The 22,402-nt window shown below is 41.1% G+C and overlaps 2 protein-coding genes across 2 annotated transcripts; one reads left to right on the top strand and one right to left on the bottom strand.

Moving 5' to 3' along the window:
* The first annotated feature begins 225 nt into the window (after positions 1-225).
* On the top strand, positions 226-17,035 carry pfas (phosphoribosylformylglycinamidine synthase). The gene is given in 40 exon segments (XM_034146870.1): positions 226-387; positions 2,757-2,879; positions 3,641-3,682; positions 3,685-3,783; positions 4,616-4,722; positions 4,821-4,883; positions 4,886-4,972; positions 4,974-5,025; positions 6,517-6,622; positions 6,755-6,788; positions 6,791-6,824; positions 6,827-6,905; positions 6,981-7,003; positions 7,006-7,104; positions 7,193-7,321; positions 7,402-7,539; positions 8,202-8,330; positions 8,438-8,511; positions 8,595-8,751; positions 9,261-9,322; positions 9,417-9,578; positions 9,704-9,940; positions 10,412-10,642; positions 10,980-11,160; positions 11,288-11,371; positions 13,025-13,178; positions 13,540-13,651; positions 13,653-13,662; positions 13,782-13,927; positions 14,013-14,220; positions 14,637-14,677; positions 14,679-14,728; positions 14,812-14,852; positions 14,855-14,926; positions 15,012-15,176; positions 15,337-15,374; positions 15,376-15,478; positions 16,435-16,554; positions 16,557-16,610; positions 16,613-17,035. Coding segments are annotated over 39 exon segments (3,975 nt in total). The 5' UTR covers positions 226-387; positions 2,757-2,758; the 3' UTR covers positions 16,744-17,035.
* A 153-nt stretch (positions 17,036-17,188) lies between these two features.
* LOC117496194 (E3 ubiquitin-protein ligase RNF170-like) lies at positions 17,189-21,690 on the bottom strand. The gene is given in 9 exon segments (XM_034147924.1): positions 17,189-17,797; positions 17,800-17,818; positions 18,881-18,993; positions 19,084-19,120; positions 19,122-19,156; positions 20,115-20,220; positions 20,738-20,818; positions 20,820-20,850; positions 21,587-21,690. Coding segments are annotated over 9 exon segments (852 nt in total). The 3' UTR covers positions 17,189-17,471.
* Positions 21,691-22,402: the final 712 nt, after the last annotated feature.

The raw sequence follows: 22,402 nt of genomic DNA, 5'->3' as shown, positions 1-22,402 counted from the left end.
TGCTGTTCAGAATAAACTCCTGATGGACCTTAAACATATAAATACCAGCACATTGTTGTAGTAAAACTACAATATTGTAATTACTCAGAATTCAAAACATGAGTCACAAAATATCGTCGACACACTTATTCCACGCTTGTTAGACAACTACAAACTTCACACTTTGTAAAGTCAGTAGGGTAACTACTGCGCATGCGTACACATTCGACCGACTCCCACGTGGGTACAGTGGTCCTTCATCCGTCCTGTCAGTCTGCAGACCTCAGGCACCAAACCTCCTTCATTTCATTCAACACCAGCAATACTTTCTCCAGGACTCCTCCAGGGGTGAGAGACTTCTCAACTTTTCATCCCGAACAATCTCTCAAACTTCCGGAGCTGCTGCACGTAAGTTAAGCTAACGTTATTAACTAGCTTTCTGCTCACTCTGGTGCCTTTTAGCCACTTAGCTTCTTCACAAGTAGCTACAACAAAACAAAACATGCGCACAACTTTTTGTGATCAAGTAGGAAACCCAGGGGATTATTTCCCTGATATCTCCTCATGTCACAAGACACGTTACGACGTGTTGACTGTTTGATACACAGTTGCATCATAATCAATATGTGTGCGTGTGGGGCATGATGTGTGTGTGTGTGTTGTGAGTATTGAGTTAAGGGCTAACAGAAAGCTCCTGACGACCTGCAACAAGCACACAATCATGGAGCTGAGTGTTTAGGATGAGTTGGTTTCAGATTATATCATCTTGGTAATGAATGAGGCATAACTGTTTTAAAGCTGTTTTAGTAGCATGCATTTATTAATGTATTTTCTGACAGGCTATTGTGAAAGTGCTAAATATAAATACTTATAAACTAGGATGTCTGATCCAAAAATATACGTTTTTATAAAATCATCTTTCATGATGAAAGCTGTCACTTTGGGTTGCTGTATTTATGTGACGGAGTCATTTTAAGTAAAGGTATTATTTTTCATTTTCATTTAATCGTTTATTTGAACCGGGACAGTGCACATTGATGAACACTTTAAAATAAAATAATGCTTACAAGTGTAAATGAGCCGGCTTTGAGCTAATTTCCATCCGTAGTCCCGTCACATACAACATATAAGAACATGACATTTATATACATAGAAAACTGTCGGTTTTCATATGTTACGACCCGCCCCCTACTCCGTGGTAGTGGTTCGTGGGGAGACCCGCAACATAAAAGAAAACACACCAAAAACCAGTACTTGATGATAGCGATCATTTATTTGATGTCCAGCCGTTTACTCACACAAGCCATCCGGCAAACGAACGAGGGAGGACTGGCCAAAAGAAACAAAAAGAAGGAGGGGGCCCGAGCCAGCCACACCACGGGCCGTAGGACCCAGAGCTTCCCTCCCCTAGCCAGAAATCAAACAAAACCCTATGGGAAACAAAATAAAGCCACGAAAACTAGACTACCAGGTCCTCCAGGCTACACATCAAACATCAGCAGCAATGGTCTATAGCTCAAAAGCAGCAGAGAGATCCTCAAAAGAAGAGTGTCTTCCGGCACATATTTAAACTGAGATTAGGTGGATTTACCATTAGACTGCTGCCACTTTGCCTCTAAAATAATAATAATGATAATACACGTATTATTGGATTATGTGGAATACAATAACGCTCACAGATAAAATACATTTTCAGAAGAGATTCAAAATACATACTACATGATATTTTCTTTGGGTAGGTTGATCCACAGCCTCAGGGCCTCGACTACAAAAGCTCTGTCCCTTTTAAGTTTTCCGCCTGCACAAAGACAAAGAGACAGAAGATCACTGCTTGAGTGTATCAAACAAAACAAGATGTATATAGATATATACAGTATAATAATCAGTAGCCAGGTCACGGAGAGCGTTAAAGGTATTCAATAAGACCCTTATATCAATCCTTAAACAAACAGGAAGCCTATGTAAAGAAGCTAAAACAGCTGTGACATGATCAAACCTCTTGGTTATAAAACTTAAACACTGATACCCTGAGATATTGAGAGGGATACCTGCACTGAGGCCTCGGTCTGTTATCCTGTTATTGATATTTCTTTACCTGAACTAATGTAAAGGTAAAGGTCGGCCTCAGTGAGAAGATGTGAGTTCTTCTTGCATTTCATTAATCATCTGTAGTGACCTCTGATCCTTTACTTAAAGTGGACCTATCATGCTATATTTGAATAATATATTGTAGGGCCATACCTATATAAGGTATATTTATACGTTTTCTTTTTCAAAATACCAAACAGATCATGCATTTTAGCCATGCCTCATTTCGCTCTATTTTGCTCTCCTCCACCCTGTCTTTGCATTCGCTGCAGCTGACCACGCCCCCCTGCAAAGGAGGGGGCCAAGTTACCATGCTGTTACCATGCCACGGCAACCTCTCATTCCCCTGATAGGTCAGCTCCTCCGTCCTGACGTCAGAGAAATGTTCAAATCTGGATCAGTTTGTATCAGATCCGTTTGCAGCCCCGTTTTTAGAGATTTGGGTATGGAGGAAAAGAGAGAGGGTTGTGTTTTCTGACACTTGGTGAGTTCCCTGGAACACCGGGGACACATATTCATGTATAAAAGACGTACAAAAGTGCATTTTGCATGATAGGTCCCCTTTAAGAATATGCACATAGTAAAAAGAGGTAAATCAATGTCATTGCCTACAATTCAATCATCTAATTTAACAACAACATTTAATGGAGGGTCTTTAAACTGGATTTCTTTCTCCGTCCCTCCATCAGTCATGGCGGTAGTGCGGTTCTACAGTAGTGAAGTTGTGAATGGACGAGCCGTACAGAGGGCTGCCGCGCTGCACCCCCACCTGTCCATCAGCAGCGAGCTGTGCTACAATGTGGAGCTGACAGGTGAGTGTAACAGATGAGGATACTAATAATTAAAACATATGGAGGTTGTGTGCACAGCTTACAAATTCTCCTTCTGTAGCCTGGAGAAAAATATTTTCCACACCTTCCGTCTTTTCCCTTTCTCCATGTACTAGGGCTATACCAATTGTTATTTATTTTTAATTAAGCTTCAAATATCTGCTGTCATCACCCTAAAAAAATATTATAAATTATGAATGATCTTTCAACCAAAAGTCTTAAATTAGATTCATGCAAAGCATTGAATTCAATATTTTAGTTTTTTGTTTGATAAATCACATTATTTATGAAACAGCTTGTCAGTGCAAGCGGGAAAGCAAAAAAGTGAATTAAGCCAATAGATTTCTATTGGAGCAAAATAATATTCTCAATATCATATTTCTATCATATTTTTGGGACTTTACAACGTTTTTGGAAATGTTTGGTCCCCACAAATTGGAAACAATCCTAAAACAGACACCACTAGAATTCACTTATCTATAGAATAATACCAACAAGTTCAATATATGTTAATAATTACCTGCAACCGTGCAAAAATATATATTTTTTATAGAATGAATAGACATACAAAAACTCCAACTAAGATATAAATCTGCTCTGCAGCTATATGTTTATTTGTAAATTGAATGTCAATGTTATGAATGAAGTCTCAAACTCTTCTCAGCAGCCTGGAGACATTGTCCACACACTGTGTATTTTCCATTTATCCCTGTTGTCTGTTCTCACTGTGTCTTCCTCTGCAGGCTGTGAGAGTCTGAGTGGCAAGCAGAAGGAGGTTCTCCTCTGGTGTTCCGTCCTCCCCTGCAGGCAGAGCCGCTGACGGAGAACCCCAACCTCACAGAGGGCAGCGGGGAGAAGCTGGTGGAGATTGGACCCAGGTACCACTGCTCCCTACAGTCTGATAAATGACCTCCATTACAAAATGCGCCTCTGCTTTGGTCCTATAATGGGCTTTCTGTTCTTCATTAAATTGAGACATTTTTTAAACTGATGAAGTGAGCAATACACACAAAACAAGTTACCATGTGTTAGGTATGAAAGGACATCAATTACAAAATCCAAACTAATTTATTAGCTTTTTCTGGAGTTTTTTTAAGAAGCATCTTGCAGTCTTTATTATCTGATTAAGATGCTGAATTGCCATCAAGATGGTCAGTAGTCATTAGTTGGCCTACATTTGACATTTCTATACGTTTTGGCAATTAGAAATGGGTTGGTTGTTGTTTAATGACTGACATTTTTTTTACAAATCTGGGAAATATGATAAAGGTGATGTAGCTCATTTAGTTCCATGGACAAGCACAAGAAGTTTAACCCCACTAGCAGCCACATTTTGTTGTAGGGTCACAATATAAACGTTGGCATTAAAGTGGAGAAGGAAAATCATTGAGGAAAGAACTGCTCTGTCCAAGAGGAATGCTCAATTATGAATGGTTGCTTTTTTAGATTACAAATATACATGTATTTTATTCCTGTGAGATAAGTAGATCCATTGGAAGATAATTTGCAAATGCAAGATGTAATCTGTCAGACATAATGTGGGCGAACATGATTTGTTTTCTTATGAACTCCATGAGGCAAAAAATAAGCCTATTGTATCATTTTAGGTTTTTAATGATTTAAAGAAATTGCTTTTTTTGAATCCGTGATACTGCAGATAATTCATACCTGTGAGGAAGGACATCAAATATGTTATTCATGTCGTTTTTGCTCTTCAGGTTGAATTTTCTCCACCGCCTGGTCCACTAACACCGTGTCCATCTGTCAGAGCGTCGGCCTCACCGACGTCACACGGGTCGAGCTGTCTCGCAGGTTTCTAATCAAGGTTTGCGCACACGTAGACATTTTTTTTTCTAAAGCTCTGATCCAGGGATACATTTTACATCATATTTCTGCTTCTGATGAGATCTGTGTCCCTTCCAGCCAAAGAATGGAGAGAAGAGCCTGAACAAACTCAATGGAGACATGAAGAAGCTGATTGAGTGTCCTGTACGGACAGCATGACAGAGTGCATCTATCAACATCCCATCACTTCCTTCAGCGTGGAAACCAAACCACAGCCGGTGTTTGAGGTGGGACATCCTGGGGAAGGGCCGTGCAGCCTTAGAGACGGCAAACGATGATCTGGGTGAGACATTTAACCACTTCTTAAGTAACGGAGAGTCTCTTTAAGCACTTTTCAGCCTCTCCATCTTTCCATTATCGCACTTAATGTTCTGTAACCTTCCTCTCTTTTCTCTCTCCTGATGCCTCCTTTCAGTCTTCAGCTTTCTGTGAGTACACTGTGTCGGCTGGTGATGGTCGTAATGTCACATGATGCATGACATTATTACTTAACTGGTTTTAAAGTCACAGGACCGCAGTGATGCCGCTGATTATCTAACACGTGCATGCATGTGTCTGTCTAATGATGTTACAGCTAATGAAAGCCATTAAAAGAGAAAAAAGGCTCTCTCTATTTAATGGAAAGTCAGGAGCTGAGTAATTTGATCTTACTGGTTTTAAGTCCATCACATCAGAGACAAGTAAAAAAGGCTGAATTTGTAAATAAGTTTGAAATGATATATGTGGGTAAACAGTGTTACCATAAACTCAGAACTTAACCATTTTAATTTCTACTACCCAAATAAGGGCTGTAGCTAAGGAGTCCTTTTATTTAAAAACATTTCTTAGTAAATTGATAATTGTTTTGACCAAAACTGTCTTCTTTGATGTTTGATGTCATCAAATTGTCACAGAACTAGGTTGGTTTTGTAATTTGTGCCAAGTTTATAATGAATTTTCTCCTGATTGACACATCAATTAATCAACTTAATTTCCCCGCGCTAACCGCTATTCATAAAAAAACAATACACTTTATTTGACTTATTCTCTCGTTGTATGAGCAGGTTTCACTCTGCCCACAGCGACAGACAGGACGTGGTGTGTGTGCTTATGTTCACGCTCTGCTGATTCACTTCTGCCCGGCTTCATCAATATTCACAGGCTGCTCGAATAGATGAGAGTAATTTCAGAACATACTTTGTAGGCTCTGCCATGCTCCATCAGTGAGTAGATAATTGAAAAGGGCACATTTGAAACTTTGGAAACTACATAGCCGATCAATTCCCCTTAAGGGTTGATTTCACCTTCATTATTTCACTTCCCTAGATGAGGTAAAGGTGGTGTTTAATGAAAGGGACCCACAGTCTTAAAGATGGCAACACATCACCTTTAAACAGTGTACACTTTATAATAACAGTCTCTTAAATTGAAATTATGACATGTAGCTGTGTGTGTTTGTTGATTGATTTGCATCCTGCTCAGCGTAAAGCTTCACCCACAAAAAATCATTTGTATATACTGTACATTACTGGAAGAGGGGAGTACATGGGGGCTGCATTTAACCACAGCTATTAAAACATTTGTTTACAAACTCACACAACTTCAGCATTTCAAACCAAATCTAATCTGTTGATGCAACATGGGCTGAGTAATTCTTTATTTTGTGGTTGAAGTGTTCCCTTAAATGAGTGCAAACTACTTATTTGAACATTTTGAATATGTTTGCAGTGTTCTCTCTTTGGTTGTGATTTATTTTTAAGTAGCAACATATCATAATATTGTGTTGTTGATACAGGTCTTTCCTTTGACTCCTGGGACCTGGACTACTACACATCCATGTTCCAGAGGGTTAAAAGGAACCCCACCAGTGTGGAGTGTTTCGACCTGGCCCAGTCCAACAGGTGGGTTTGTGTGCAGCCCGCAGATTAGCAGGACTGCCTTGTGTTCTGCATGTTGCTGGGCTCTGTAGGTTTTGTTGCTGAGAGTTTTTTTTATGAATTCTCCAATGTCTTCTTTGTACTCCGGTGTCCCAGCGAGCACAGTCGTCACTGGTTCTTCCGGGGCAGTGACGCGGGCGGATGGAGATCGACGGGCAGGAGCAGAAAGGACTCTTTTCAGTCTCATAATGGAACCCAGCGGCACAGCAACCCACAACAACGTCATCAAGTTCTGCGACAACAGCAGGTGGGATTGGAGGTTTTGTTGTTATATGTGGTGTGTTTCTGCTCACTGACTAATGTGAAATGTGTATGTGTCTAGTGGTATCAAAGGGATGGAGCTGGAGTGATTTACCCAAAAGACCCATCTCAAGCCAGCCAGTATGAGACTCGGCACTCAGTGAGACACGTCATCTTCACCGCAGAGACACACAACTTCCCCACAGGTTAGGATTCACACAAAAAAAAACAACGCATTTCTTCATATGCAATTTGTTCCTACACAACCATTATCAAACCCAATGTGACCTACAGGTGTAGCCCCCTTCAGCGGAGCCACCACCGGCACAGGGGGTCGTATCAGAGACGTGCAGAGTGCGGGGCAGGGGGGCCACGTCATGCCGGCACCGCAGGGGTACTGCTTCGGAAACCTGCACATCCCAGGTCTGAAGAACATGATGCTATACCTTATTTAATTTTAATGTGAATTTCAATCAATAATCGTCTGACTGTCCTTGCTTTAGGTTACGTTCTCCCCTGGGAGTCTGAAGGGGAGGGCTGGGAGTATCCTTCCAGCTTCGCCCCCCCGCTGCAGGTGGCCATCGAGGCTAGTAACGGAGCCTCAGACTACGGCAACAAGTTTGGAGAACCTGTCCTGTCAGGTAGGGAGGCCCACTGAAGCATGCTGGATTTACTTTAACGGTTATTGTGCTATCTATTTATCTGCAGATCATTCTGTAGTCTATACATCGGTTTTTTGAAATGATGAAAAAAGGCCATTTATAGTGTGTCCAAACTCACAAATTGGATTTACTTTCATATTTGACAAAGAAAGCTGCACATTCGCACATCAGGATCTGAAAAAGAGAATCAAACATTAGCTGATACATTTTCTGCCTATTTGCAAATAAATTGTTTGACTACTTTTAAAAGCTATAATTGATTTGAGTCATTATTTATTAATCAATATAATAATAATAATAATAATAATAATAATAATAATAATATAATAATAATAATAATAATAATTTATTTAAATAAAATCTTGAAGTGTACAAAGTTTCTAGAATATCATACAAATGTTATAACTATGTTCTTTATACCGAATAGTTTCCATAATCATACCTCATTTTTTGAATAAAACTAAGAATAAATTTAAAAAACAAAATAGATTGTATGAAACTAAAATGAGCAAATGCAGGTTTTCCACTTGATAAATTACTTCATTTGTTATAATGAATTTTCTTAAAGTCTACAGACGGAGTGATTGTTATTCAATTGTTCAAGCAATTCAATAAAATGTGTTTTGATCCTCTCCTCCCAGGATTCGCTCGTTCTTTCGGGATGCGTCTGGCTGATGGAGAGCGGCGGGAGTGGATTAAGCCGATCATGTTCAGCGGGGGTCTCGGTTCTATTGAAGACACACATGTGAAGAAAGACGAGGCAGAGGCTGGTAATGCTTTAGCTCAGTGTGTGAGGAACATCTAGTCAATGCAGAGTCTATATTTACACGTATCGATGAATGACTCACGCTGTCGCTCTGCTGTTCATGTCAATCAGGAATGGAAGTGGTGAAGATCGGAGGGCCGGTGTACAGGATCGGCGTGGGAGGAGGAGCGGCCTCTTCTGTAGAGGTACGGTCGCTACAGGAAATCACACAGCAGTGACCTCACCTGGTGCAGGAGTTTCTGTGTATTTAAATAGTTTTGGTTTCCAGGTTCAGGGGGATAACTCCAGCGAGAGGGACCTGGGTGCAGTGCAGAGGGGAGACGCTGAGATGGAGCAGAAGATGAACCGCGCTCTCAGGGCGTGTCTGGAGAGGAGCGGCGGGAACCCCATCTGCAGTATACATGACCAGGGGGCGGGAGGAAACGGTACCAAACAGGAACCTTTTTTTATTGAGATGGATAACCGAATATCCACCAAACATTTTAAAATCTCTTTTACATATTGGTTTCATAAATGGAAGATAACATATATGACAAATGTAAGATGAGAGGACTGATTTCACTATACTCTACATCAAACACATATTCCATGTATTCATCCGTTCCCTTCATATTAACCATATATTTATACTGATACAATATATATATATATATATCTCCTTTCATACATTTTCAACATTTGTTATGTTCCTGCATCTGCCTTATACCACACCCCCTACGTTTTTAGTGCATTTTTATTGAATTTATTGAACTTTACTTTACTTCATTATTTAAAAAGATTATTTTGGGCTATTTCTGCCTTATTTGACAGAGGACAATATAGATAATTACTTTTCTACTTCTGTCGTAGAAACATAGATTTCTATTTCATGACTTGTGTAAAGCTTAGGTGATGACACAAGAGTTAACATGTTGAATCAAATGTTCATCTTCAGGTAATGTGCTAAAGGAGCTCAGTGAGCCTGCAGGAGCTGTGATCTACTGCAGTAAATTCAAGGTAAGAAGCACATTACCACAGCTCCTACGATGCACTAACTCACACATTTTGCCATTTCTTATTGTTTCCTCTTCTCTCCATCTGTGTTTCGTAGAAAGGCGACCCCACGCTGAGTGTGCTGGAGCTGTGGGGGGCCGAGTATCAGGAGAGCAACGCCCTGCTGCTCTGGCCATCAGACAGAGACTTCCTGGAGAGAGTGTGTCGGAGGGAGAAGTGTCCTGTGGACTTTGTGGGAAACATCACTGGAGACGGCAAGGCAGGTTTCAGCCTGGATCAAGCCCCTTAATCCTTATCCATTTGACTAATTAATCAGCTTTAGCGATCAGTGGTTGTTTTCCTCTGATCACACTCAAATAGATTTTAATCTAATTTCTCCCACAGATTGTGCTGGTGGATGATGAGGGGGGCAGCGGGGATCAGGCAGACAGGGGGCGCTGTCCTGTCGACCTGCAACTGGAGTGGGTTCTGGGGAAGATGCCTCAGAAGGAGTTTAAGATGGAGCGTCGGGCCCTGACCCTTCAGCCTCTGGCTCTTCCTGCTGGGCTGAAAGTCAAAGAAGCTCTGGACAGAGTTTTACGTTTGCCTGCTGTGGCGTCCAAACGCTACCTGACCAACAAGGTGTGTTTTTCATCCCTGTCTCACACCGTCCCTGTATTCAAAATGGATGCCTGGCCACTTTGGTCATAGAGCCCAAACAGAGGTGCCCTTAAAGAGCATTGTAGTCATTAATTCATTTAAGAAACAGTTTTTTATCTTATTTCTCCTTCTTTCTTCTTATGATTAAAATAATTTCTACCTTTTTCGATCTATAACCCACTATATCTTGCTCTTCTGATTGTTAAATGTGATTTTCCCCCCTGCGATACACCATGTTTTTTTCTCTCATTTTTTATGTGTTATTGTGTTGCTGCTCTTATGCTTCAGTTTGCTTCTAGTTCTCACCCTTGTCTTGCTGTCTCATATGTTTCAGTCACTTCGACACAATTGAGCTATAAACCTAAAACTAAGAGGTACATTTTGTGCAGACACTTTGTGACTCCTCTGTGTCTTCCCTCCCTCCCTCCCTCCCTCCCTCCCTCCCTCTCTCAGGTGGACCGGTCTGTGACTGGGTTGGTTGCCCAGCAACAATGCGTCGGCCCTCTTCACACCCCATTGGCCGACGTGGCTGTTGTTGCTCTGTCTCCGTTCGGTCTGGAGGGGGCAGCGACGGCCATCGGGGAGCAGCCCGTGAAAGGCCTGCTCTGTCCGTCCGCCGGGGCTCGCATGGCTGTGGGAGAGGCTCTGACCAACCTGGTGTTTGCCAGAGTCACAGCTCTGAAGGTGGGCGGAGGATGGAGAGTCAAACCTATAACAAATAAAAAAGAATGTGGTCCTTCTCAATAGATAAGATAAGATAAGAAGTACTTTATTGAACCCAATTTGGGATTTTTTTGCGTTGCAGCAGCATAAAAAGACAAGGCATTGTACATTAGAGAAATCAAAAGACTATAAATAAACAATCCAAAATGTAAACATCTCAAATAAAAATACAAATAGAGCATCCTTTTTTACCTATAAGATAAAAAACAACCCTCTGGATCTTATCTCATTTTAGAATTCGTACAGATTACAGAGCTTTGTTTCTTTTATTATAAATGTCCGATGTTGTTTGTTCCAGGATGTGAAGTGCAGTGGTAACTGGATGTGGGCCGCCAAGCTGCCGGGTGAGGGTGCTTCTCTGTGGGAGGCCTGCCAAGCCATGTGTGAGGTCATGGGTCAGCTGGGAGTGGCCATCGATGGAGGCAAGGACTCTCTGAGTATGGCCGCCAGAGTGGGGAAAGAGACGGTCAAAGCTCCAGGTACTCTCACTGTGTGTGTGGTGTTTGTGTGTGTGTGTCTCTCATTGAGTGTGTGTCTGTCAGTCTGTCTGAAGTGTGTTGAGAGTTGATTAGTGACGCCTGGCTTTCACGCTGCTTCTGTTTTCAGGTGCTCTGGTTATTTCTGCATATGCTGTTTGCCCTGACATCACAGCCACTGTGACACCTGACCTGGAGGACCCAGATGACAAAGGTATTTCTCACACACACACAAACATACACACAGACTTAAATAAGATTGCCCATAATCAGCTGAAATGGCACTAAAACGTTTTTGGCTTTAAGTTATCAGTATGAAATAAATGTTGACCGCACAATGTATAGGCTATAGCAGCGGTTTTCAAAGTGTGAGGCGCGCCTCCCCTGGGGGGCGCCAGAGAGCTTCAGGGGAGGCGCAGCGTGAGAAAAAAATAAAGAGAAACAATGAAATCTAGCTCGTTAACTTCAGCTAACTTTATGCGAGCGGCAACATGGATCGATTTTTAGTGAAGTTACCTAAAGTGAGAGAGGAGACAGCGTCTGGCCACCCCAGTTGGCAGCTTTGTTTTGAAATAAAAGTTGTGGCTCATCGGACATTTATCAGAGAAAATCCCTGATGTCCGAGTGCAAGTGAATGCAGCACAAGACGCGAGCCTTGTAACCCTGGCGCGAGGAAATGTGATTGGCGGCGATTTCATTTGAACGGGCGGCAGAAAACGAGAAGCATTCGGACCCAAGTACACGGAAGGAATAAGGTATTTGCGGTCTACAATGACAGAGAAGAGACTGTCAAGTTTGGCTGTGCTCAGCATTGAATCAAAACGCACTAAAGCTTTGGATGTTAATACGTTTGTGAGGCGTTTTGCTGAACAAGATGGTAATCGCCGCATTCAGCTGTAATAGGCACGGATGACTCGAGCATTAAAACTGTTAAGATGATGACCTTACGTGTGTACATATATTTTTTCTTTGTGGGGCTCTGCCCTGAGAAAGTCAAATAAGATGGTGTGTAAAACTACACTGCCCAGACAAAAATAAGTAACCACTTTGATTTAACTAGGCCAGTAGGTAAGGGCATTCCACTGGATAATAATACCCCTGCATTATAGCAACAACAATAATAATAATAATAATAGCAATAATAATTGGGAGGGGGGCGCGGCTGTTCTTATTTCTCTGAGGGGAGGCTCACCTTCCCACACTTTGAAAACCCCTGGGCTATAGAATAATGAGGCCATTGATGTTTGGTTCCATTTAAATGTTGTTTGTTGTTTCCCTCAGAAAGATTCAAAAACAGAATGCAATTGTGTCCTTTCCAATAAATGTTACTAGCACCAGCTCCAAAGGTGTTAAATATCAAGGATTATGTATAGGCTTATTTGCATATTGGAGACATTATTGCACATATTTATGCATAAAGCTTAGTAGTAATGTTTGTTGCAGTGACGGAGAAGAGAGAGAAACCCTGTGCTGTTGGCAGTTGATTCACAGACCGCAATTATTCTGAGCAGCTTTGGGAATGAATTACAATATAATATATTTGAATAATTTCTCGCTCTTTCCCTGACGGCCTAAGTCTCTGAATTTGTTGCCAGTAGTTGGCTCTGAGGGAAACTGAAATTGTTCCGGTTGTCTTTCAACTCCAACAAAAATGCTAGTGGGGGAAGGAGGAACGTTTTCTATTGCAACGACAAAGACAGTGTCTTTTATTCATAGCCTTCAAATTTTTGTTTTCACTTGGCAAAGAAAGACTTCTGAATTTGATATGTTGTTATCTCACCCACAGCACAACTCTTTCTCTTACAATAATACACACATATTCCCTCACACACTCTTCAGTAACACACTCTTTGTCCTCTGTCTGCAGGCGTGTTGTTGTGGGTTCCTCTCAGTCCAGGCCGTCATCGTCTGGGAGGCTCTGCCCTGGCTCAGTGCTTCAGTCAGCTGGGAGACTGCTGTCCTGATCTGGAGAAACCAGAGCTGTTTGCCGCCTGCTTCAACACCACACAGGCGCTCATACAGGGTGAGCAGAGAGCCACCTGCCACAGGGGGGAACGTTTAGCATGAGATCCAGTCTGTGAGACAACTTTTCCTTAGCTTTTTTATCAAGCGACTGTTCTGTGATACACAGCCGCCGAGGGGTTACTGTGTATTTTCTGTTAATAAAAGCAGCGTGACCTGGTAGCTCTAATCTTTTCACATTTATTTTTCACAATTTATTTGCTAATGATGAGAGGAAATTGAAGTTGCCCTTTGACTTTAAAAAGAAGTTGGTTTTCTTGTCAGGCAATCACTTAAAATTAGATAGTTAGATAGATTAGGAAGATTTTTGTTAAATTGTAAACTGGATAAGAAGAGGCTGACATTAGAAGTTTTTTCTGTTCAGATCGTGCTGAGTGCGGGACATGACATCAGCGATGGAGGCCTTATTTCCTGTTTGCTAGAGATGGCGTTTGCAGGGAACCGTGGGATTGATGTCGAGCTGTTATCACAAGGAAACTGGAGGTTAGTGAGCCGATGTGTCTCTTTGTTTGGTTTCCGTATAATTCACACATACGGAACACAAACTGTGTATTTGTAATCATAAGCTCATGCAGTGTCTTTTGGCACGTCTGTCTTCACAGTCATGGAGCTGCTGTTCAGCGAGGAGCTTGGCTTGGTTCTGGAGGTTTCACAGCTCAATGTGGAAACAGTGTGTCAGAGATACAGTGATTCAGGCGTGCAGTGCCATAGAGTCGGCAGAACCTGCGGCTTTGGGCCTGAGGCGATGGTGAGACATTAACCTCACTATGAATCTCAATGATTTTCATCTCCTCTGAGATACTGACCAATGTTTTCCCTCACTTATCTCACAGGTCAGTGTTCGTGTGGATGGACAGGAGGTACTGAGAGAGCCGCTGCCTCACCTCAGAGCATTATGGGAGGACACCAGTTTCCAGCTGGAGCGCCTCCAGGCCAATGAGATCTGTGTTAAACAGGAAGAGGCAGGGCTGGCCAAGAGGACACAGCCATACTTCAAACTGACCTTTGACCCCTCTGTGATGCCCAGCATCAGCAAGCTCAGTAAGACCAAACATGATTGGTGGCATTAACAATAATTTACTGTATGCAACTACATCAAAGTGCTTTTTTATTATCAAGTCATTCTTCAGTATAATTTGATTAAACAATAATCATTTGGTCTATCAAATGTTAGAAACAATAATGGCATTCACAAATTGCCAGAAAAATAGACACATTAATTGGAGTCCGGGACTTTTGGTTTCACAAAAGGCAGATTAAGCCTCTCGCCCCCTGGCACACCCTTTTGCATTTTGTGGCATAGCAGATTTGTGATGTCTGATCTCGTGCCAGAAAAAGGCAGTTTTCTCTCCTGCTTTGAAAAGACAACAGTTTTCATTGCAGTGATATTAAAAATGTTATGATTGAGTAGTTCTAATTCAAACAAATGATCTCTCTGATTTGTGCCTGTCTCTCAGCTGGAGGTCAGCCTCGTGTCGCTGTGGTCAGAGAAGAGGCGCAGTAATGGAGACCGAGAGATGTCTGCGTCTCTGTATATGGCGGGCTTTGAGGTAACTGTTAACAGCTTTTTTACTCAATGAACTGTAGACCTTAGCTCCATAGCTGGTGACTCTACTCTATATTTTCTTGTAGGGTGTGGGATGTCAACATGCAGGACTTGTGCTCTGGCTCCATAACTTGGAGTCGTTCAAAGCAGTCGTGTTTGTCGGTGGATTCAGCTATGCAGACGTCCTGGGATCAGCTAAAGGCAAATATAAACACTCATTTGTAGATCTTTCACTGCTTTCATATACACATTATTCTTGTGTGACACCTTTCATCCGCCATGACAGGCTGGGCTGCTACCGTCGCATATAACCCCAAGGCAAAGGCCGAGTTTGATCGCTTCCGCGCCGCGCGACACACACTGAGTCTGGGAGTGTGTAACGGCTGCCAGCTGCTCGCCCTGCTGGGCTGGGTGGGAGAGGACCCAGGGGTGGAGCAGGTAAGAGGAAAAGGCTCAGAAAACAAGGCCTTTTAATAGAAAACAATATACTAGTAGTAAACTGAGAGGATGCAATGGCAATACGTGAATAAATGAACACCGTCACAGAGGAGACCTTTTGCAGAGGTTGCTGTGATCAAATCTCTTTCTAATTATTTCAAATTTTCCTCCAGGGAGTGAAGTGGCGCTGACCCATAATAAGTCTGGCCGGTTTTGAGTCTCGCTTTGTCAGCGTTGGGATCCAGGAGTCCCCATCCATCTGGCTCAGAGGCATGGAGGGCTCAGCTCTGGGAGTCTGGGTTGCTCATGGAGAAGGTACAGTATTGTGGAGTCAATGATGTGTTTTTTTTTTCTTAACTTGAGACAAAGTAAATTAAGCTGGTGCGAGTAGCCCTGTTTTTAGTCATGATAATAACAATAACAGGCTCACAAGGTTGTTCAGAACAGGAAGTCGCGTTGAATTCAAAGCCTTTTTACTTGTTTGGCCTTTAAAATACAAACCGAAATGACGGGTGACAAAGCACCTCTGTACCACGGTTCAGACTTTTACATTATTTTCTGAGAGGACAGCGGATAAACGCCAGCTTAATCAAGAAACTGCATCAGCAGAATACAAGGTTACTGCTGGTAGTAATGTCTCAATAATATCATTATAGCGACAACTATAATCCGCTGCATTCATTCAACTGTAATAGAAGACTACGTAATAGAAGGCGATCAGATTTACACCAGCCATTGCACTATAGTAGCCACAAGGCAGCATTCATCATGACGACATCAGATTACACCAGTCTACAACCAATTAATTGCAACTATAGTGAGAGCAGTTCACATAGGTGATGATGACAGGAAAGGCAGGTTCATCATGTCAAGTTCTTTGTGGCACTCATTGTGGCCTAATTGTAATGTAAAACTAAAACTAGCATGTCCCCTGCTCAGGGTTTACAGATGGAGTTAGCAAGTAGCTAAATCTGGTAAAAAGTTTCTTATTTGAGATTTGTACGTGATGCCTAAAACAAATACATTTAATGACATAAATCTATACAATATGACAACCTGCAAACCTTAGTTCAGACATTCAGGTGTGAAAAGGCTCATACAAGGACAAAAACAGTTAGTTCAGACGTTCAGGTGTGAAAAGACTCATACAAGGACAAAAACAGTTTAAAAATAACTTTAAACTTGTGCAACTGGTTCAGCTGACTCATGAGTCACAGTTCAGTTTGTTCTGTAATCAGCAGCTGTGTGTGGTATTGATTCTTCCCCCGCAGGTCTGATGCAATTCCGCAGCTCGCTGGCCGAGGACCAGATCATTTCTAGTGGGCTCGCCCCCGTACGTTACCTTGACGACCTGGGTCAGCCCACTGAAGAGTACCCTCTGAACCCGAACGGCTCCCGCGGGGCGTCGCAGGGCTCTGCTCCAGGGACGGGAGGCACCTAGCCATGATGCCCACCCGGAGCGCTGCACCCTGGGGTGGCAGTGGCCCTGGGCCCCCAGGGACTTCAGGCCCTCCCTCACACCTTCACCATGGCTGCGCATGTTCAAGAACGCTGCCGCCTGGTGCAGCAACACAGCGTGATAATACTGTGTACAACGGATCTTGCCGAAGTAGTAGTCCAGAGTAGTAACTGAATCTGTGTAAGACACCTGTTTACTTACTGTGGTCCTTTTTGTGTTTGCAATATTACTGAAACCTGCTGTAATACTTTATGACTTTGAGACTTAATTGACTTTTTTACGTTCCAAATGTTTCTTTCTTGAGATCACTGTAAATTGTGCAAAATGTCATGTCTGCTGACATTATCAGTGTTGCTCTGCTGAAACTTTAAAAATAGAATAATTTGAAAATAAATAATAAAAAAGCAGAATAAGCACGTGTAGTGTTGAATTTGTTTAAAAAAAAACACATAAATATTCTTTATTTACACAAAAAACTCACAATATTATGTATTTACATATCGTAATATTTGCATTACAGCGAATCTTTAGCCTGATTCTTAAACAAAGAGCCAACATTGCTGCACATTTAGATGAATGAAAATGTCTAAAGCTAAATAAAATAAAAGATAACACTGCGATTTTAAACAGAATATTTGCCTATTTAATATTGATTAATTATCTCAGCCCAGGTCAAGGCCTCGATCATTAAAGATATTGCTCTTGAATAGGATCTGTAAACACTTTACAATAAGCCAAGTCCACGACTGCTGCGCGCCGTGCTGTCAATATTCTTGCGTCAGATAGATAAAGAAGGAAGAAATCCAATGAAAGTCAAACGGCTCCCACTGAACCTCCAGCAGCATCTGTCTACAGTGGACTCCCCATTACTCCTTGTGAGCTTGTAGCAGACTGTCCTCCTCTCTCTGGCGCCATGTGCTGGTTGATGTTGATAACGCAGATCAGCAGCAGGATGACCACCACCAGGTCATCGAGGACCCCCAGCAGTCCACACAGGGAGGGGTCTGTTCCCAGGGGATTGGCTGATGATGATGAGGAGGAGACGGGGTCCAGAGGAGGGTAGGAGATGGACACCACGGTCCCCACACAGCACAGGGCCACCCTGAAGAAAAACAACCACACCAGTCCTCCCATGGTGCCCAGGCTTCTGGTCAGCAGTTGCAGGAGAAGAGGGCGTCACACAGGTAGTCTGTGACCTGCAGGGGTCAGTGAGCAGATGGGAAAACATGTAAGACATAAACATGCAAAATGATATAAAGTTGTACATAGTTTTAAGGTAAGACTATATTCAGTATAAGGAACAATTCCACAACATTTGTTCTGATTGGTTTAAAGTATTGTAATCTGGTACAGACATACTTAGAGCAAGTATCTAACGTTACAACCTCAAACCTTTTGGATTACATGAAAAATATATGTATTTCTGTTCTTATTGTGCCTTCATAGATATCAAATAGTTGATTGTGGTCTTCACTTTATTGTGATAGTCTTTTTATTATCTTACTATATTTATTGTTTGGGCACATATAGAATGTTTCTCAAAATACAATGAAATATATAGAAGAAACAGTAATCGCATGAACCCAAGAACTAATTTAGTATGAGAAGAAAAATATACTTTTCAGCCAAAAGGTTTGACCTATTGTGAAAATGTCTTCAGATTTTTGCTTAACCACTTCTATCAAAGGAAATCAACATTTTAGCAGCGGAAATGGGTTAAAAAGGAACTAATGAGAATCTAATTGTGATAGATATATTTCTACTGTCACTCGGTTTTCTTTTATAAGTTCCTGTAAATAGTGATGTTCATACATATTGTGTCTCACTTTAACAGTGTAATTTTACACCCTCTATTAGCATATAACCACATAGCTTTGTTGGTTGTTTTTTTATATAAAACTAAATGATATCCATGTGGGAAACCCTTTGTGCATGTATTTTAATAAGAAAGGAACAAATACGCTGATACGAGGTAGGGCAACAAGGCGTGTCAATGCCAGTTTATTAGCCTCCTTTGTCTGGCGTTGTTAGGCAATAAATCCCTGAGGTTGCATAATGGTACTCCTGTTACCAAGCCATTATAAGAGGAAACGTTGGAAGACATATATACTTTCTCATGATCTAATCTAATGTTAAATTAAAGCATGTAAGAGAAAAAAGTGCACCGCCCGGTACAGACACACATAAAGGGTTTAGAATAGGCAAACAAGCTGTGAAAAAGCTTTAAGAAAATGTTAGAAACAAGTTAAAATACTGACCCTTCTTGGGGCTCCAGAATAGCGTTTGTTGTAGTCTGTGATTTCCCCAAGAACTTCCTTTGACTGACTGTCTGATCGACTCTCGTTAAATAGATTACAGAGCACGCTGACCTGGGGAAATCAAAACAACATTTTATTTTATTTCAGTCAATGTCAAGATATCAATCTTCACTCTTGTATTCTGATTATGCGTCGTGTACCCTTCTGTCTGCAGAGAGGGCAGCTTATTGCATCCAACCAAGGACCCATGTCTCCAATAAGCGATCAGACAGGGAGCTGCAGAGTCACATAAACAAATACTCATTCACTTATTAATACATTTATTCTATGTTGGATTATTCTGGTGAAACTGTGATGATAACTCGGATGAAGGCATGAACTCATGCAATGAAGTTAACATTGTCACTGGTAATGATAACAGGCGAGGAGTGAGTGGGCGATCAAACGGGTTAAAAAAGACTGTGTATAAAAGGCTGGGTTGAGACACAGGTAAGTAGGTCAGGACACCTGTGTTAGGTGTCCACAGTATGTTATGGTAAAGGTGCTGGAATAAAAATATCTTTAGAATCTATCAAAGGTTGTTAAGACTGTGACAGCCATCTCTCAGTAAAGATTGCTTTATCTTAGAAATCAAATACTTTTTTTAGGCTTTTTTTAGATTTGTGTGTTTGAGTTGCAATTAAGTCACATAAATCTCTCTTTTAAGTTTTAAACTAAAACATGTATTGTACCCTTGTTCATACAATGTGTATAAACTGTACATAAGACTGCCCAGAATCGCCTGTATTTGGTAAGAATGTACTTATAAGTGGTACCCTTCTCAATACTATACTTTGATGTAACAAAATCAACATTTTGAATTTAGAGATCTGCATTTGATGTCCACTGATGCACATATGTTAACAGCTAAGTGAACATATTGTTTGGGATGACATGCCACACTCCATTTTATATAACCTTACACCTTTTAAGAGTGATTTAAGTAAAGCTGTCAGGTGAGAGGCAGCATTGGAAAAGCTTGGCAACACTTTATTATTGTAATTCAAACAGACAGGCCTCAAGATCTGAGACTCACTGATGCCACACTGATTAGCCAATGAATCAACAGAGATAAAACGCATGGTGTAACCGGTAAGCAAAATGTGAGAGTGAACAAATACACAAATGAATAAACTTGGCTGTTCGAATACCTGTGTGTCAATGTGTGTGTTTGAGTGTGCATTGAATCTCATACCGCAGAACAAATGGCCGCAGTTTGTCTGGACTGGGAAACTGGCCGTCTGCAAACACACTGGACAATGTGAGTCTCTGCTAATGGATGGACATGACTGTGTAGATTCCTAAAGAGATGAGAAGACAAGAGAAGAAAACAGAAATATGTTAAGACACAACAGGTGGAAAACAGGAAAATAGAAGTAGGAACAATTAAAAAATAAGGAAGTAGAAAACTTGAAGCAACAAAAGAGTTGAGAAAGCTAAAAGAGTTTATGGCCAAATTAAGTATTCTTACAGATTACATAATATAAAGAAAATTATTATAGCTACAAAATACATGTTTAGAGAATTATAGTGAAGGACAAATCTTGGGCTATAAACCGTTAGATTATAATCATTTGTTGGCAGCATCTCTCTCCATATCTGACCCTAATAAATAAAGCAATAATAATAATCAAACAGGAGTGCCTTACAGTAATATATTGTTTATTGCCTGTGTGCTTTTCACGGTCAATGTTTTGTTAACTTTTTTTTTTTTTTAAATAGGTAACTGAATGTACCAACAGTTCAAGATTGAAGAACTTGCATATCATCAGCTTCATGTGTGTGTGCTCACAGTGTGTATGTGAGTGAAGTTCTCACCATATGGTGGCACATTAACTGTAACGCTGGCTGCTCTGGTGTGCTCAGCAGAGATCTGGATGACCGGAGGTGGCCGTTACCCCGCCGGACCTTCAGAGGAGAGACGGTCCAGACTGCAAACGTGACACAACATGGCGACAGTGATAAAGACGCCTGAAATATTGCATATCTGCTAGTGAGAAGACTCAAAACTAATGATTTGAGATTGATTTGTGAAGTATGACTGCACGCAGCTCTTTTCTATGTTTGGATGACAGGATCATGCTTATGCTCTGACTGCAGCAGTTTTCAGATAAGATGCTATGTTGCATCAGCATTGTTGTTTAAGATGGAAAGTCAAAATGAGCATTGTAAGTAATAATGTAAATTGTCAAATTAAACTAAGCAACAATTCTATCTTCAATTTCACCAGGCATCATAAACATCTTCCGCATCACAATCTGGCTTTTATCATCGATCAGTGAACAGTGATTACAGTAATTATTTTATGAAATGGAGTCAGATAAACAGAATCAATACTGTCATTATTTTTGTAAAGCAAGAAGACATTTTACATAATCAAACATGTTTTTTTATTGTAGTTTGCTCAGGTCTAAACATGTTGGGTTTTATATTTTGTGGAGCCCTTAAACAATTATTAAAAACTCTTGAATGATGCACATGCTGTTCTAGTCTAGTAAATTGAAAAGTCTGAAATCTGAAATCTGAAATCTGAAAAGTTCAGATGAACTGAACTTAAAGTTTGCCTAAAACTAAAATCTGAATTATCATTGAAGTACATCTTGTGAATTACATCTCCACTTGTGTTCTGCGATAACAATCACAATCACAATTGTAGATGAGACTCACCTGGATTGAGAGCTGTGGTAGGGGTGCATGGTTTGAGCCAGACATAGCAGCTGACAGTTAGTCACTGTCTCCTGGAAGGAAGTGAAGTGCTGCCCTGGCAGCATCACTGCAGAAAATAAAGCTGCCTGTTAATGATTAACTACCCCTCCAATGAGCGGCTGTCTGAGTCTTCCTGCTTTACAGGTGCAGTAATGCAGTCAGATGAATACAGCAGTGGTTTGTGCAGTTGTTCTATTCCCAGAAGAACACTTGTGAAATGTTAGAATAGCCTGTCCTTTAACTTTTAGTTTTAAAGTATTAAAATCCTTAGATATTCAAAAAGAAAAGCTCCCACCTCCAGTCTGGTCAGAAGCAAACTATTTGGGGGTCACATGACTTACCACTAGATCAAAGCCAGGCTTTGTTGAAGTAGGTTAGATCTGACTTTGCTAATCATTGACCCAAAGTTTACTCTGACACACAACCCGCTTCACATAATTCCTCTCTTACCATAAACTTTTGGTTGTGAAATGCATGTAAATGTCCCTGACATTTACACCGTACTCCACTGAGGGTTGTAGAGACACTCAGCAGTTGATAATCAACCCAGCAACAAAAAGCGGGAACGTTCCTTAAACCCACTGTGGTATAAAGGTAGGTTTCTGTTTTCAGAAGCTGAACTATTCACATTATTTTAATATCAGTAAAGTAAAGGTGAATCAAAATGACTGTGCAATAAAGCAGTAATTAAAATGACTATAATAAATTAGCTTTGACTTGAAAAAGATATCTGACGGGGAGTGAAAATGTGATAACCTTCACATAATTCAGCATGAC

This window comes from Trematomus bernacchii, unplaced genomic scaffold (genome assembly GCF_902827165.1).
Source record: "Trematomus bernacchii unplaced genomic scaffold, fTreBer1.1, whole genome shotgun sequence".
Lineage (NCBI taxonomy): Eukaryota > Metazoa > Chordata > Actinopteri > Perciformes > Nototheniidae > Trematomus > Trematomus bernacchii.
The sequence above is the reverse complement of the archived record's forward strand: the minus strand, read 5'-3'. Positions and strand labels throughout refer to the sequence as shown.